This window comes from Cinclus cinclus, chromosome 1, assembly GCF_963662255.1.
Source record: "Cinclus cinclus chromosome 1, bCinCin1.1, whole genome shotgun sequence".
Lineage (NCBI taxonomy): Eukaryota > Metazoa > Chordata > Aves > Passeriformes > Cinclidae > Cinclus > Cinclus cinclus.
The window spans coordinates 129,588,917-129,605,773 of record NC_085046.1 but is presented as its reverse complement, the minus strand read 5'-3'; the positions used below and the strand labels follow the sequence as shown (position 1 = coordinate 129,605,773).

The window sequence follows — 16,857 nt, the reverse complement described above, 5'->3', positions numbered from 1 at the left end:
CATCAAATGCTGTCCTGAGGTCATGAGCCTCAACATGAATCATGATTCACACACTGTCTGAATACAGTGGGAGAGGACAGGCCAAGAAAAGCACACTGAAGGCTGAAAGGGACCAGTGATGCTCCAGGGTCACCCATACAATAGAAAGAATGTCTCAAAATGTAGATCTTTTTTATCACATACCCAAGGAGGAGAACTAAGTAAAGACAACACACATTTCAGAGTGCTGTTGAATTGCCAATGAAAGCTAACTTAAGTATAGTGAGCCCGACATAAATATATGATGCTATGGTACTCAGCTTCTTTGGTTGAGTTTCCAAAGCAAGACTCCTGCCCAGTTTTAGAGCAGCTGAAATGAGGAGACGCAATAAGGCCAGGGAAAGGGACTATTCAGGGCAGTGAAGTGAGAAGAGTGATCATGGGAAAAACATGGACACCCAGAAGAAATCTCACTTATCACTCAAAACAACACAATCCCTAAGTTTGAGAATTCCACTACTATTGCAGAATTGCTGTGCTCTTCAGTTGTGTTTTGTCACATAAATGTCTGCATGTGTTTTTAATGTGAAACTGAGTAAACAAACCACCCACAATACATTACAACATATTGTTGTTCTGTAAGAAAGCTATTCAGTTACTTTGTGCTGGAAAGGCACAAAAACAGGACACCCTAGGGAGAGAAAATGAGTTCACTGGGGAAAAAAGAAGAAACAGGTCACAAGCTACTTGGAGTATCATGTATCTTTGAGAAAGCTTTTTTCTCTATTTGTCCCACTAGAAGATAGGATTACTTACAAAACTACTCACCATCAAATTTGAAAGTTGCAGTCTTAAAAAAAGTTAGATTGGTTTCCTTGTTCCCATTTTTGTACATCTGCATTGGCATTTCTACTTATACAGAAACACATGCTGGAAAACATGCTTAAAATATACTGCTTAAAAATAGTGAAGATGCTTACTCATCATTTGCCATCTATGATGCAGGAATAACTGCCACCAACAAAGTGAGGTGAAACCATACATTTGCCTTGACCAATTCACAGGAACAAACAAACAAACCAGAAAGATTTAAAAAAACCCTGCAGGCTCAGCTGTTTCCTTCAGTCATTCTCCTAGTGAATGTACCTTTTAAATAAGCATTTTAAACTCAGTATGTAATTATTTTCAGAAAGTAATCTCATCTGCTGCATCTTGATATTGTGCCACTTCTCTTGGTATGTACCAGAAAATTAAAACTTCTTTGTGTAACCTGCTGCCTAAGTCTCTGAACACCAAAATAGACTTTTATCCTTTGCCTTCTTATGACTTGATCACAGAGGAGGTCACCTCTCTTTATTATGTCATCTTTAGCTTTTCAACTGAAGTTTTAAATGAAACATTACAATAAATACTGCATGGGAAAATTGGCTTTCTATAGCTTGCTATTTTTATTGAATACACAATTAGGCACAACCCTTACCAATACTTCTCCTATTTTTATTTTTTTAATTTTAATTCCTTTTATTTTGTTTTTTCTATAAACAATCTACTTTTTGTCTCTGCTAAACAAAACTAAAAATGTAAGTACTTGTCATCTCTAAGGCAAAAGCTTGATAACATGAAATCACAGAATCACAGAATGGATAAGGTTGGAAGGGACCGCAGTAGATCATCTGGTCCAACCTCCCTGCTCAAGCAGGGTCAGCCCAGAGCACACGGCACAGGATCGTGTCCAGACGGTTCTCAAATATCTCCAGTGAGGGAGACTCCACAGCATCTCTTGGCAATCTGTTCCCTTTCACCTGACAAGTAAAGAAGTTCTTCCCCATGTTCAGGTGGAATTTCCTGTGCATAATTTTCTGCCCATTGCCTCTTGTTCTATTGCTTGGCACCATTGAGAAGAGCCTGGTCCCATCCTCTTGACTCCCTCCCATTAGGAGGAGAGTCAACTGATAGAGGTTGATAAGATCCTCTCTTTTCCACCCTGTGTCAGACCTGCTCCAGGAGCTCCACATCTCTCTTGTACTGAGGAGCCCAGAACTGGATGCTGTGCTCCAGATGTGGCCTCACCAGGTCTGCACAGAGGGGGAGGATCACCTCCCTGGACCTGCTGCCAGTGCTTATCCTAGCACACCCCAGGATACCTCTGGCCTTTTTAGCCCCAAGGACACACTGCTAGCCCATGGACAGTTTGTTGTCTATCAAGTCCCTCAGGTCCTTCTCAATGAAACTGTTTTCTAGCAGGGCACCCCCATCCTCTTCTGGTGCAGGTTATTCCTCCCCAAGTGCAGGACCCTGCATTCACCTCTGTTGAATTTCAGATGGTTCTTCTCTGCCCATCTCTCCAGCCTGTCAGGGTCATTCTGAAGGGCTGCACAGAACTCTGAGGTATCAGCCACTCCTCCCAGCTTTGTCCCAGCTTTCCCAGTGTTGTCAGGGAACTTGCTGAGGAGGCCTCTGTCCCTTTATCCAAGTTATTGATGAAAAGTTTAACAATATGGGTCCAGTACTGAACCCTGGGAGACACCATCAATGACAGGCCTCCAATTAGACCCTGTGCCACTGATTACTGTCCCACTGGGGGTCTGTCATTTAGCCTGTAATTACAGTAAACTCTTTCCATGGAGAAAACAAACCCTTGTAATATATATATGACTGGTACTTTTGTTGGTAGGAAACATCTCCCTTCTAGGATAGACACTGGCAATCCCAAGCAGGTATACCTTACAGTAGCTATTTATTCAGTTAAAATCACAATTATTAATTCTTAACAGATGTTAAACTAGACTGCAACATCTCATGACTAATCCATTGAGTCACTGATGGCAATCCCTCTTACCCAGCTGAAGCAAGGACATACCTGAAAGTTTAATGCAGGGAACAGCTATCCTAAAAGCCTTCAGTGCTTTGGGGCTGTTTAAAATAGAGTATTACTTGTCCAACAGCTCATTTACTGGTTTTCTTTTATTTTCCACTGAGAAGAATCACCACTTTACAGGAAAAATACTAAAGCCTGTAATGACAAAGCACTTCCTTGAGTAATGGTTCATTTGTTCCAGTGATAAAGGACATCAGTTAATCTGACATTGTGTTTTCAGCTTTCTGTTATTGATTTACACTTAACTTTAAGAAACAACACTTGCATTCCAGTATTTGTCCTAGAACAGTAAGGAAACAAGCATAGCATGGCGACAATGCTGTAGAACTCACAGGGAAGTGATGGTCATCCCACTTGTAGTACTAAAAAACCATTTAAATCAATACCCAGCTTTGTTAGGCTGGCCCCTAAGCCTACAGGAAGGACAAGAAAAACACTGGAAACATCTAAGTGCATGTGACAGCTAGAAAAGGAAAAAAAAAGTAAAATAAATAGCATCCTCTAAGTATTCAATAAAATATAAACATGATGTAGTGTAATTTTGAGTTGCTGTTTAGTATGAAGGTAATTTAATGAAGCAAAAGATCATAAATTGAAACTAGAGAAGAAACACCACAACAGCTGTTAGGAAGCAGAGATGCACCAGCATCAATGCATAATAACCACCAGCCACAAGTGTGATTATACCATTTACACACTTTTTGAATGAAGACAGGGAAAATCAGGAACACTGTGAGTTATTCAATTTTGTAAATTATCCCATCATTATATGGAAGAAAGCTGATGTAAAGCTGAAGATTAGTACAATTTTTGCTACATGACAAGGTATGAAAAAGGCTCATCCTTTTGTTACAAGATAAAATATTCTTCTGCCACATTTTATGGGAAAGCAGTACATAAAAAAGTCTACAGGTTTAGGGGTTTGTTCTGTAGGGCAGTTACAAGTTCTGACCTCAGTGAAGCCAATGACAAAAGTCTCAGTACCTTCAACAGCCCTGGAGCAAGTTGGTCATGTACTTATTAGCACTTCACTCAGTAAAAACATACTACTGCCATGTCCTGCCTTGTACAATACCACAACTGTTTCCTCTATGATGATTTGCCAGCACTCACAGGGATGACCATTCAGTATTTTAAGTTCCCTGGGTTGACAGACAAGAAAAAGCAGACAGCTCTGGACATGGCAGCAGGCTAAGTAAGGTATGCCTGAAGTCTTGTCTTGGGAGGTTTTTTCTTTGACAAAGGGGCATATCAAAGAGAAGTGGTATTCCTGGAAAATGTTACATAACTTTAGACCTTTTACTGCTCAAATACAAAAGTATCAAAACAATGTCTATGGCTCTGAATGACCATCCTACACTGTCCTCTAAATTTTGAATTCTAGGTTTTCACTAGAAAATAGGCAGCAGTGCCAAAATTAAAAATTGTGGTTTACATCTTTCAAACAAAGATGATATTCACTCTCTCAGGAAGCTGATGAGTATTTCTGCAACTTTCAACAAAAGATAAGTGAAAACAAATTTGCAACAGCTTAGAAATTATCACAGCACATACATAATTTTTCACATCTTTCACGGCTGCAGGGAGTTTTGATAGAAGGAAGCCAACTTTCTTACAATCTAACATCCCAATGGACCAAGGACCTGTGGATGGGTGAATCGGCCTGAAGCATGCACTGGAAGCAGTGATCCTCAGAATATGTCTCTACCAGATTCAACTTGCAGCTCTGCTATTTGCTTGAGAGAAAGACAGGAAAGATTCACAGAGAAAGTTTTTCTAACACTAGACATGTGTGAATTTTATCTACATGGAATGAACACTAGGTATCCAGAAGACATGCTGTCATGACTGATTTGGGGTCTTCCATCCTTCAGGCAGTGTAAGGAATAAACTTGGGTTTGTGTTTTAGCAATATCTGCATTTCTCCACAGCTTTCACAAGGAAGATTATTCCTAAATACTAAGAATTAGGCATTCTTATGGACCTAGAGTTCATGTTAAAGACAATTCTGTAACTATGCTATTATCTTTACTGCACTTAATACAATCAGTGGTGCTACTGCCTATTGTGATACTGGAGAATGTGATTACGTTCTTCCTGTAGTTTTGCAAATGGACATCTCACTCTTTCTGCACTTCTTTCCCTTTGCAATGAAAAGACATCAGTGACGAAAAAAGGCAGCAGTAATTTTACATAATTTTTGATTACAGAGAGCATTTCCTGAGGAAAGTCAAAAGGCTAACAGTCAACACATTTTGCTGGGAATAAAGAATCTCCATTAAAGTCCTTTATATGTATATTTGGTTCAAATTAGACACAAATTCATGTCTTACATTTCACCAGAGTACTTGATACCTCAGTAAATAAAGTCTTCTGAAACCTATGATTTTGAGGAGACAATATTTTCTGGAGAAGAATCATTTCACCTGAAAGTGTCAAGATATTTTTTCATATTTGCTGCTTAGAGAAAGCAACTCATTAGCAAATCACTGTAGAAATCCTATGTGAGCATCAACAAAGAGTACTTAAACTAGCATGAAGGAAATGCCAGCATTTCAGAAAGTCCTGTTTTCATGCAGACACAGTTCGAGCAAAATATCAGATCTTGGTAATAAATAAAAACAAGAAACCATAGTAAACACTGGTGATTGATATTTTTTTACATAGTTAAACCTTTACTAAAAAGTTAAAGTACTGTATTTTAATTAATTGATTAGATTTATGGTATTTGCACCAGAGATTGAGGTAAGCACTGTAAATATCATTAAGATAAGAATACCAACATGCAGAAATATTGAGAATACCTTCTGTAATGGGGTTTGATTTGAGTTCATAACATATTAATGTCTCCAGTGATCACAACCAAGTTACTAAAGTAAATCTGAATGTGGCCTAGGATCTTGTAGTCTTCCCATTTCAAAATGTATTTGCTTTCCCAAGAGATTGTACGCAATACTTCTCTTCCAAAATAAATATTATCAGTCATTTATAGTCCCTTAATTCAGCTGGGTAAATAACTGTAACCTTGTTTCATGCTACAGAGACCTTTCACAGAATCTAGTCCAAAGCAATGAAAGATACTTCATTACATATATTTCTTTCTCCCTTCATGAAGACAGCATAAGAGTAAACACACAGAAAACTTAATCCTGGCTGAGGGCACTCAGGTATCATTGGTAAAGGTTGTAGCAGAATCATGTGGCCTCCTAAAATTATGTTCCTCTAGTTCTTCAATTTGACTTGTATAAGAAAGTAGTATTGCAATGTTTCATGGTTCTGAAGTTATTTACTGTATTGTCTGCATGTAAGACACCTACTCAGTAACTGGGTTGCACAACACTAAGCACAAGAAGAAAACTTCAGATGTAGTGTCAAACTGAGCTCTGCAATCTGATTTGCACTTAAATCCTTTAATTTCACTGCTCTTTATCAAGATAAGGATCTTTAATGGTAAGGAAAATCAACTCCTTTTCTAGTTTAGGATTAAATCTAATTATTGGCTGACAGCTAAAAGCAGTGAGCACTTCAACAGGTATCTCCTTTGGAAGCAAAGGTGCTGGTAATTCCCCTGAGAGGCTTCTACCCCATGGTCAAAACTGAGCAGGTGCTCTGCAATGTCCTGGTGGGTGGCAGGTACTCTTGCACTAATGGAGGCACTGAAACTGATGGAACATACAAGGCTTTCAACTCTTGGAAATGGCTTAGATAAATCATGCCAAAAAAACAATGGATGAGAACCATGTGATGTTCTCCAGAAAAATATTTGATAAACCGAACTCATGGTTGTGTGAGTAATGTATGTGTTTGAGCTTCACCTGACTGCAGTTGGGCAAATATGCTTTTCCTAAGCACGTATTTACTGGATGCTATCAGAAACAGGAGATGGCACTAGATCGTCTAGAGCACTAGAGCTTTTGATCAGCAAATATGGCAGCTCTTGGATTCTCATAAAGCTCTGAACAGCTAATATGCCCTATCACTAGCTTTAATAATCAGAAATCATAACACTGGGATCTAGAGAAAAACTTGAGTGTTAAAAATAATGCTATTACACAGGGATACGTGTTAATTATTGGCACCATAGTAAAACCACTATGTTGCTATCTCAGTTATTTCTGCAGTAACTTATCCACTTTCTAGCAGTGACAACCTACAATGATGGATGAGGAAGAAGGACCTGAACTTAAATTGAAAGAAATAATAAATAAGTGACAAAAAAGGGAGCATCTGTACTTGTCCAGTACTATATTGTCTTCATTTCTTCTCCATTGCCATATTTCCACTGACACAAGGAGGCAATTTACAATGTCAAGGAAATCCATGTCCGCCTGGGCTGAATTACTGCATTCATATTTCTAGTTGTTTGTAGCAAGCTAAACTCATAAGTCCAGCTATGCAGATGAGTCATACAGGCTGTCTTTCATTTTACAAGGCATCTTTAAATACCACTCTTATTTAACTTGTACTCATTACCATCAGCAAGCAATGTGTGTGCCACGCTATCCTAATTGCCAGAAATTTGAGCAAGTAAATCATTAAAAGGTTAAGTTATTTTTCATGCTAAATTTAATGTACAGTATTAATCAACTTTATTTCATTATTATGAGTAATGCAACATCCTATAGTCAAATCGATTTATAATTATGGCAGATCATATGGCAGGGGGGAAACAAGAACAACAAACAACAGACGGATGTCATTTCTGCTTAAATTTTCCATGTAAATTACAAACTGTTAAGTCAGACAGGGCTTTCTTTGCAGAGCACAACATCCAGATGGAATCTCACCAGCAGAGCAAGAACTGAGACACATCTTTGTCTCAACTTTTTCAAAAGCAAACTAACCAAATATCTTGCAAACAACACCCAGCCTGCTTTATATTTCCTTATTTGTTCCTTAGTTCTGTTTTGTGGTATTATTTCTGAATAGAAATCTTTGAGACAACAGTGAAACGAAGCCATTTTGGAAAAAGATGAGACATGCATGAGACAATTTCATGTGTTGCTGACATCACCACCATAGGATAGATCTTACTGTCCAACATGGACATGTACAGGGGTAAATCTTCAGATACGTTTCTGATGAGTGGTGTGCATTAAGCACAGAGCATCCTTCCAGCTCCTCCAAAATGCAGTTCTGTAAATAAGAAGCATCTCTTTCATGTGTTACTTATTCCAGAATATTTTATTTTAGTTTAATCCTGCTGAATATCTGAGTACCAGTGGTAAATCCAGAGTCCTTAACATATACTAAAATGCAATTTGTCACTTCCCTGAAGCTGGAAAGCAAACTCTTGGGTACCTCTTGTGTACCAAATGAATGACAGGGCTGAGTTTTCCCTATAATTTGGAGATACAAGGAGATACAACATTATACATGGATAATTAAATACACTTCCTAGCAATATGAAACTAGTTAGTGGGAAATATTTGATTGTTCATCAATTAATCAGAAAACTCCAACTGCTCTAAACCTATCTCTGACAACTCCATTTCAGATGCAAGATGATCTAATTTGGTTCATCACAATGAATTTGATTCAAACTGAGGTTTCCATTTATTTGTTCTGATAGGTTGCTTAACGTTAAAAAATGCTCTTAAGAATTGCTTTAAAATCTGCTTTTCTATTGTAGAGCAGGTAACTTCCTAGGCACATTTGCATTCACCTTGTCTCTGCCTTGGATGTATTAACCATTATTGAGATTATACTAACTAATTAGGGCAAAGAATAAAAGATTACTTTATAATAGTTATACAGGTACAGCATATTTTTCCAGTGGAAAAAAAACCCAAACACACACACATTCCAAAGACTTATCTCCAAAGTAGTTTTGGCAACTGCCCTTTATCTCATGATGTATTTTGCACTGGCAGTTGCTGGCAGGAGAGATAGATGTTATATTTTTATCTTCATAGTCAAAAGTCATGGAGTTTGTGTGTTCTTTGCATCACCAGAAATCAACCTTTTAGGATGTTCCAGATCCCACAAAACTAATAATTGGCTAATTAAATTATAGACTACACACTATCAAGATAAGATAGCAAATATTTTTCTTTGTATTATTTTATGTTTTGCACTGTAAAATATTATGGGAAAATGCAGTGAAGCAGAAACACATAAGGCAAACAAAATTTATTTATATTGCAAACATATGTGGACCATTCATCATTCATTCTCAGAAGGTTAGCTATGTTTGAAAGCTATGGCAGATATAATGAAATATCTGTTTCAGAACACTTTTGTGACAGAGTATCTCAGGTCAAGCGGAACACGTACACGTGTGGTTGCATCACTTGCCCTTTAATGTAAAATTAGGTTTACGTTTATGATTAAACCCAGAAAATATACTTTCAAGCAGACCTGGAATCCTGGCTTTGGTTAGATATTAAGCTGAACATCTTGACAAAAATAATACTCAAGTCATAAAACTGGGGGGAGAAGTGCTTTCAAGAAAATGGTTAAAAGACATATTTACCTTGTGCAACTGATAGTATTGCTTGGCACCTACTCCTCCTTGCTCTTCTCCTGTCCATAGCACCAAGCGTAGTGTCCTTTTTGGACGAAGTCCTAAAACACAGTTTTTAATATTGTTTTTAATATTAAATACTAATTTATGTTGAGCATTTTTTTGCATTGGTCTACAGCCTCCAATGGATGAAACTCCTGTATTTCCACAAGCCAAACACAATTAATATCAAGTGTGGGTTTTTCTGTCTAGAATACTTTTTTTCTTGTTTGGAGAGAAAGGTGGGTGTAGGGAGAGAGCCCACATGAGGAAGAAGTGGGCAGCTGAGGTGCTGCTACCAGTTGCAGTAGCCCAAGCGAAGCACATTTCATGGACATACTGAAAGTGTCTGAAAACCATACTAGAAAGTAACTACTTTGATAGATGCCTAAAACACATGCTTCTGTCATTGTGGTGGTCTGCCATAAGTAATACACAACTGCTCATAGCAGATCCAAATCAAATTTTCATGAAAGCTACCATTGTTTTGTCATGGTTAATTTATTACAATTAATTGAAAATGAGCTGCTGGGTTTTTATGAGAAATGTTTATCCATTTTATTAACTGAGGGGCTATGTAATATTATTTTGCTTTTTATCAGAGAAATAAAAAGCAGCAATCTGTACTCTGGAATCTGAAAGAGGCAGCTGCTAAATGTACGCACGACTTTCTGAAACAAAGCGAACATGAAGCCATTTTCTATTTTGCTATGGTAGCTCAATCAGAAAGATAAGTTCTCAGATAAATTTTGAAACCATTTTTGCCATGGCAAAACTGATCAGATAGAAGTTGCTTCCCTCTATTTATTTGGTTGTTTCTATTCTTAATTTAATACATTGAAAGAAACTTGAGAGCATGGAAGAGCAAACAAATAAAGAAGAAACGGTTCTCCATGCAGCAGAATGCTAATTATGTTACAGAAAAAAAGAAAAGAAAAAACACAAGGAGATTATCACAAGTGATAAAGCATAAAGTACCACACACACTTTTGTGCTGAGGAGAAATAATATCAGTATCACTGTCAAAACTTATTTCATTTTCTAACTGAAATGGATGAAGACTGCCAATAGGCTTGACCTGCATTAAATTTTTTCTTTTGACACAATGAATATGATCTGAAGATTTCTTTCTCAAAAGTACATGCTAGCAATCTTCAGAACTGAAGGCAGAATAGAGAAGGCATAACCCACATCTGAATAAAAGACCTTGGATTTTCCAATATTTCATAAAGAAGTGCAAAGAAGTTTAAAGGTATATTTTTCTGAATGCTGATCCGTTGACTGTGAACAGAAAGGTTGTCAGACTTCATTAAAGACAACCTTCTATACACCTCCCAGTGGATTTGATGCTCTCCTAAATTACAACAGTAAAGGATTAGCCTCCTTTGCTCTTCATATTAGTCAGATGGCTTATGAGGTAAAATTGAGATAATAGTTATTGGTTTGAAGTCAGAAAGATTTAAGCCCAAAATAACCCCAAATGTGTCAGCAGCTTGGTTAGAAGAGGTGGCTGTAAAGAAGGAAAAGGGCTGGTATAAAACACAGAGGCCAGTGTTGCAGTATGGTTCCAGCAGCACTGCAGTTTAAGTGGAAAATGGAGGTTTATTTGTCATATCACAAAATGAAAAGTGAACTCCAATCTCCAGCCCACCACACCAAGCCTGTCAGAGTAGCTTTGGTAGGAAATGCTTAAGACAGGGAAGCAGCATCTTCTGGCTCCTCCCAGGGCAAAAATCAAGCTGCTCCAGTCTGCCACTGCTGGCCTTAGGGGGACTTGGGCCAGTGGTCAGGGGGTCCTCATGGGTGGCTCAAATGGGCTGTAACTTCAGCTCCTGCTCTCCAGGAGCTTGAGATGATCTCAGCTCACTTGTGGAAAAGACATTTGAGGTTCTTGTGGACCCCTCCCTGCCCATCATTGCATCTGTCCATTGAAGCTGGGGAAATAAAAAAGCCCAGCTAAGCTTTGGTCTTTCCATCCTGGACACGGTGTATCACCTCGTCCCACCTCATGGATTCCTGCCAGCAAATTCATTTGTGTGTTCTACTGAAATCAAATGGGCAACTTTAAAAAAATAAAAATATATAAGCTATGGAACCAGTTATTTTAAATACAAATGAAGTCTACAGAGGAACATTTAATTTCCTCATTATCTTAATCTGAAAGCGATAAGTATTTATCTACCTTTTATTAAAAACAGAGCTAATCTGACCAAAGAACAGCAAACAAATCCAGTATTCAGAAGTAAAATAGCTAAAAAATATTCTCAATGCATGTTTTTATTAGAAAAAAAATTAACTATTGTATTCAAGTTACAAAAGTTTTTAAAAGTAAGTTTAAATACTTTGGCTTCTTAAAAACTACTGGTTGCTAAGCAAGGTATCATCTTTGCAATATCAGAACTCTTTCAGATTGCAGCCCAAATATGTATTGAAAAGACATAATAAAACAGCAGTTGGGCTAGAAAACTAAATTTTATGATGGGTGCAATGTATAGAGGGATGAGTAGGCAATTTTAAAATGAAGGAAAACTGTTACACAAAATTGTGCCTCTTTCCTTGTTATCTGAATTAATGACTTATGTACTATTAAAATGAAGAGGCTATCAGAAGAAAAAAACTACAGATGAACTTCCAAATCTCCAGTATTTTAGAAAAATACATTATCTTTTATTTTCTCCCTTCTACCTTGCCCTTAATTGAAATAAAATATTTTACCACAAAGGTGCATTTTGGTGATCGGATTCTATATTCCCATGGTTTATCTCAAGCATAAAAGATACTATGGGGCATGTGGACTCACAAGTTAAAGACTGAAACAAAAACATTGATATGGTCGATCTATGACTAAGGATACACCTTGCAGAAGCACTGCAGGACACCTGCTCTATTACACTCCCTCTGTGCTGGAGTGGCTGCTATCCTTTCCTTCTCCTTGGGTACCACAAACACTTCAGTCATACCAATGTGCAGGTCTTATTGACTCTGTTTTCTATTTCTTTTAAATCATCATAGATTGTCCACATTCATAGATAACAGCAGCACGACCTGAATTTTATGTCCTAACTGTCTTGCTCATGCTTGACAGAACTGAGATGTTGCCACACAGCAAAATTGAAATGTATTGCTTGGTACGTGTAGAGACAAATCATAATGGCCTGTCATATTACTGTAAAGTAAAACAATAAACCCACTTCACTCTCAATATAGCTTACAAGTCAGGAAGGAGAACTTGAATCATCTCTTTTAAATCAAAATAGAGATCAGTACTATAAACACAAAATTTCCTTCAGTAACTATTTTCCCACTTTATAAACATAAATCCTTACTGATGGGGAGGATCAAAAAGATAAAGTATTTTCTAAGAAGACAGTGTGTAGATGGCTAAGAGGCTTCTTCAATGTCATTTTAAGATTGACCAGCTTACAAAAACATAAAAAAGCATTCCACCTTTGTAAAAACAGATACCTTCCCTGCAAGTCAAGGCACTGGGATCACACACAAGGAAATCAAATAGCTGCTCACCTTACATGAGGCATACAAACAAACTGCAAATGGATGTGTGTAGATTAACAGGTGTCAAGGTTTAACCTCAGCTGGCAGCCAAGCCCCTCACAGCCACAGCCACTTGGTCCCTCCCCCACCAATGGGAAAAGGGAGAAAATCAGGAGGATAAAAGCTAAAAAACTCCTGTGTTGAGATGAAGACAATTTAATAGGGAAAGCAAAAGCTCTACACACAAACAAAGCAAAATAAGGAAGTAATGCTTTCCTAAGACCCTGCATAAATGGCCTAGAAAAGCCTTGATCTGAGCATAAAGTAGAATAATTGGCACTGCCAATCGAGGGAGGTGATTCTGTCCCTCTACTTCCCCTGGTGAGACCCCACCTGGAGTACTGCATCCAGCTCTGAAGTCCTCAGCACAGGAAAGACAGGGAAATGCTTAAGGGGGTCCAGGGGAGGGTCACAAAGATGATCAGATGAATGGAACTTCTCTCTTATGAGGAAAGGCTGAGACAAGAGAAGGCTCCAGGAAGACCTTAGAGGAGCCTTCCAGTAACTGGAAGGAATCAACAAGAAATGGGGACAGACTTTTTAGCAGGGCCTGTGACAATAAGGGCAAGGAGCAATGTTTTAAACTACAGGAGAGTTGATTCAGATCAGATCTAAGGAAGATACTTTTTACAGTGAAGGGGGTGAAACACTGTCACAGGTTGCCCAGAGATATTGTGGATGCTCCATCCCCGCAGAAATTCAAGGTCAGATGCAACTGGGCTCAGAACAACCTAATCAAGTTGAAGCAGTTCCTGCTCATTACAGGGGGGTTGGACCTTTAATGATGTTTTTCAACCCAAACCATTCTATATGTTCTCTTGCTTCTAGTACTCCCTAAGTCACTAATGCATTTGCTTTATGACCTGCTACGGAGAGGTATATACAGATATATCATCCTCAAGTATTGTCCTCTGCTGCACTGAGCATACCTAAGCTATGGCCTCTTCTGCGTTGTTACCCTGTAGCTTGGAATATCTTTAAAAGGTGTATATATACAAAAATATTTGTAAGTATTTATATTAAAAAGTAACAAGATATATAATGATGTTGCTGACATTCTTTAAATTCTTACTACACTCCCCACCTTTTTCAAGTTTGGAGCTGATTAGACATAGGGGACTTACTGGGTGCCATTAGTTGGGATATTTCTATCATGCATGCACTTCTCATAAAATATGTGGAATTTCTAAAATTTCTGCCACAGCATAAAATAAAAATAAAACCAGTATTTCATATTTTGCTAAAGAAGATAAGAACTCATCATCACAAACAGTGGCACAATCTGCTAATGCCTGATTTATGTATCCTGAGGTATGGACAAAGAAGAGAAAAAGCTCTTACCGCTGGCAACCTGTTTCCCTGCCAAATTTCAAAGAATATACAGAAATAAATTGTGATCAATAGGACGATAGTAATAACACAGTTAACTGGAGATGTCCAGACTTTTACTCTGAAGACCTAGAAGAAATTCCCATTCTAAGCCAGAAGGACTTGGGCTTTTACTCTTGTTAGAAACACAGCCCTCTAGAGTTTAGACAATTGATCTCACTATTTGTGCAGAAACGTGCCTGTATTCTCATTTATTTAAGAAGAAATTGTTGTTGTTGTTGTTTTAATTGAGTGACAAATAATGATTTCATAGAAAAAAGTAATAGAATCATAGAATGGTTTGGGTTGGAAGGAACCTTAGAAATCATCTAGTTCCAGCATCCCTGCCATGGGCAGGGACATTTCACTAGGTCAGGTTGCTCAGAGCTCCATCCAGCCTGGCCTTAACCACCTGCAGAGATGAGGCATCTGCAACTTCTCTGTGCAACCTGTGCCAGTGCCTCACAAACCTCACCACCTCCTCCATGGAATTTGATTCCTTCCAAATATCTAATCCAAACCTACCCTCTCTAAGTTTGAAGCCACTGCCCTGTCATAACATGCTCTTCTAAATAGACTAAATAGACTCTCATCTTTCCTGCAGGTTCCCTTCAGGTACTGGAAAGCCACAATCAGGTCATTCCAAAGCCTTCTCTTCTCCAGGCTAAACAATTGAAATTCCCTCAGCCTTTCCTCATAGGAGAGGTGCTCTATCCTAATCATCTACATGGCCCTCCTCTGCACTCACCCCAGCATGTCCACATCCTTCTTATTCTGGGGTGTTCAGAGTTGGATAGATGGGGTCTCACAAAGGGAGACCAGAGATGCAGAATCCCCTCTCCCACCCTGCTGGCCACGTTGTTTTGGATGCAGCCCAGGACATATTTGGCTTTCTGGGCTACAAGTGCACATTGCCAGGTCATGTTCACCCTCACCAATTAGTACCCTCAAGTCCTTCTTTGCAGAGCTTCAAAGCTAAAAGCTTCCAAAAGCAAGGCAAAGAACAGCTGAAAAAAACCTTTTAGCTTGATTATAACGTATTTCTAATTCTATAGTGAAGCTCAAACAAGACATGGGAAACAGCTCTTGGCTTCAGAAACTTGCTTTTCCTTCTCAAATCAGTCAATGCAGTGCAATCTCCTTGATTTTTGTCTGTTGACAGCTTCTTTTTGTGGCACTGCGACAAAGCACTGCAAAAAAATAGCACTGGGGAAGCAAGTAAACCTCTGAGTGTCAAAAGTCGGCAGTAAAGAGAGATGAGGTATGGAGCAGAAGAGATGAACCATTGCAGGAAGAAGACAGAAAATGGTCAGGTCTGGGGCTGGGGAGGAGAAAATCAAAGTGGAGTGATGAGACAAACTGGATACAGCAGCTCAGCCTCGCCTGGGGCTGTTTGCTTGCTCAGAAACATGTTTTGGGGGTTGAGAGGACTCGACTCTGCCACTGGCACAGACTGTGAGCAGATGTTTGGACAGGCCCTTCACAGAGGGCAGAGGGGCACAGCAGTGCCCAAGGTGAGCCAGTCTAGGGAAGGACCAGATTTGCAGAGTACCAGCAGCCTTGAAGCAATGCAGCAAAATGCTGGGATTATACAAGCAATTTTCTTTTCCTGTTTTGAGGGAGGCTGGTGATCTTATGACAGGAGGGCAGATTTACAGAAAAGTGGAGAAGGGAAATGGGAGAGGTTCCAGATAGATACATTTTTAAAAAGCAATGCAATATCCAAAAGGAAATGTGAAGGAAGGAGCTGGGTATACAAGATTGGAGGGGAAATCTGTGAATGATTTTCAAGTCTAGAAACTAAAAATAACATGGATTAAGCCTTTTGGCTGGGGAGGTGAGGGAGGAAAGAGGGAAGCCAAGCCCAGAGCCTGGTGCTTACAGGCTGCAAGTCAGGCAGCAGCAGTGCCAGAGGGAGGGTTTCTCTGTGGACACCTTCCTGCCACCTGCAGGCACAGCTCAGGGGCACTTCAGATGAGAAGTACTGCCAAATGTGCTCGTCTGCACATGGGATTTTAAACTAAGAACTGGTTCGTGCAGTGTCAATGAAGCCCTTACAAGTCATGTGTACCCAAAAAAAAAAAGAGGAAAAAAAAAAGTAAGGAGAATAAAAGGAAATACAAACTTGCCTGTGTAAAAAAGCAAAGCATAGAGTCAGCAGAGAACTCCTCCTCCACCCCATGCCTTGCTCTGGTCTTGTCAATGTGTTCTCCGAGTCCCACAAAAGGAATAAGACACTGTCCACCTTTCAAACACACTTTACTCCTCTTCAGGAACACATTCTTCCTTAAGGGTATTTGTGATCTCATCAAATTACGGAGCAGAAAAAGCAATGTGGAGCCCACTCCCACATTCTCTGGGATTACAAATATCAGACACGGTTTGGTCTTAATGAGAGGCGGGTCTGTATTCTGCCTCTACTGGCCCACTCTTTGGATTAGAAAACAAATCTGTTAGGCTATTCTGGGAGCTGATGAGTCAGAAAATGAAGCACGCACACTTCTGTCTCCATGTTGAAAATTTACACCTTAAAAAAAATTGACACTAAGGACAAAACGTCCCTTACTTCATTTGG

General features: G+C 39.0%; 1 protein-coding gene across 1 annotated transcript in view; it reads right to left on the bottom strand.

Annotated features, from left to right (window-relative positions):
* Positions 1-16,857, bottom strand: part of CPQ (carboxypeptidase Q) — a 125,000-nt gene that overhangs the window by 29,345 nt on the left and 78,798 nt on the right. Inside the window, exon 5 of the mRNA XM_062503183.1 lies at positions 9,333-9,424. Coding sequence (XP_062359167.1) covers positions 9,333-9,424 — 92 coding nt within the window. The remainder of the gene's footprint in view (positions 1-9,332; positions 9,425-16,857) is intronic.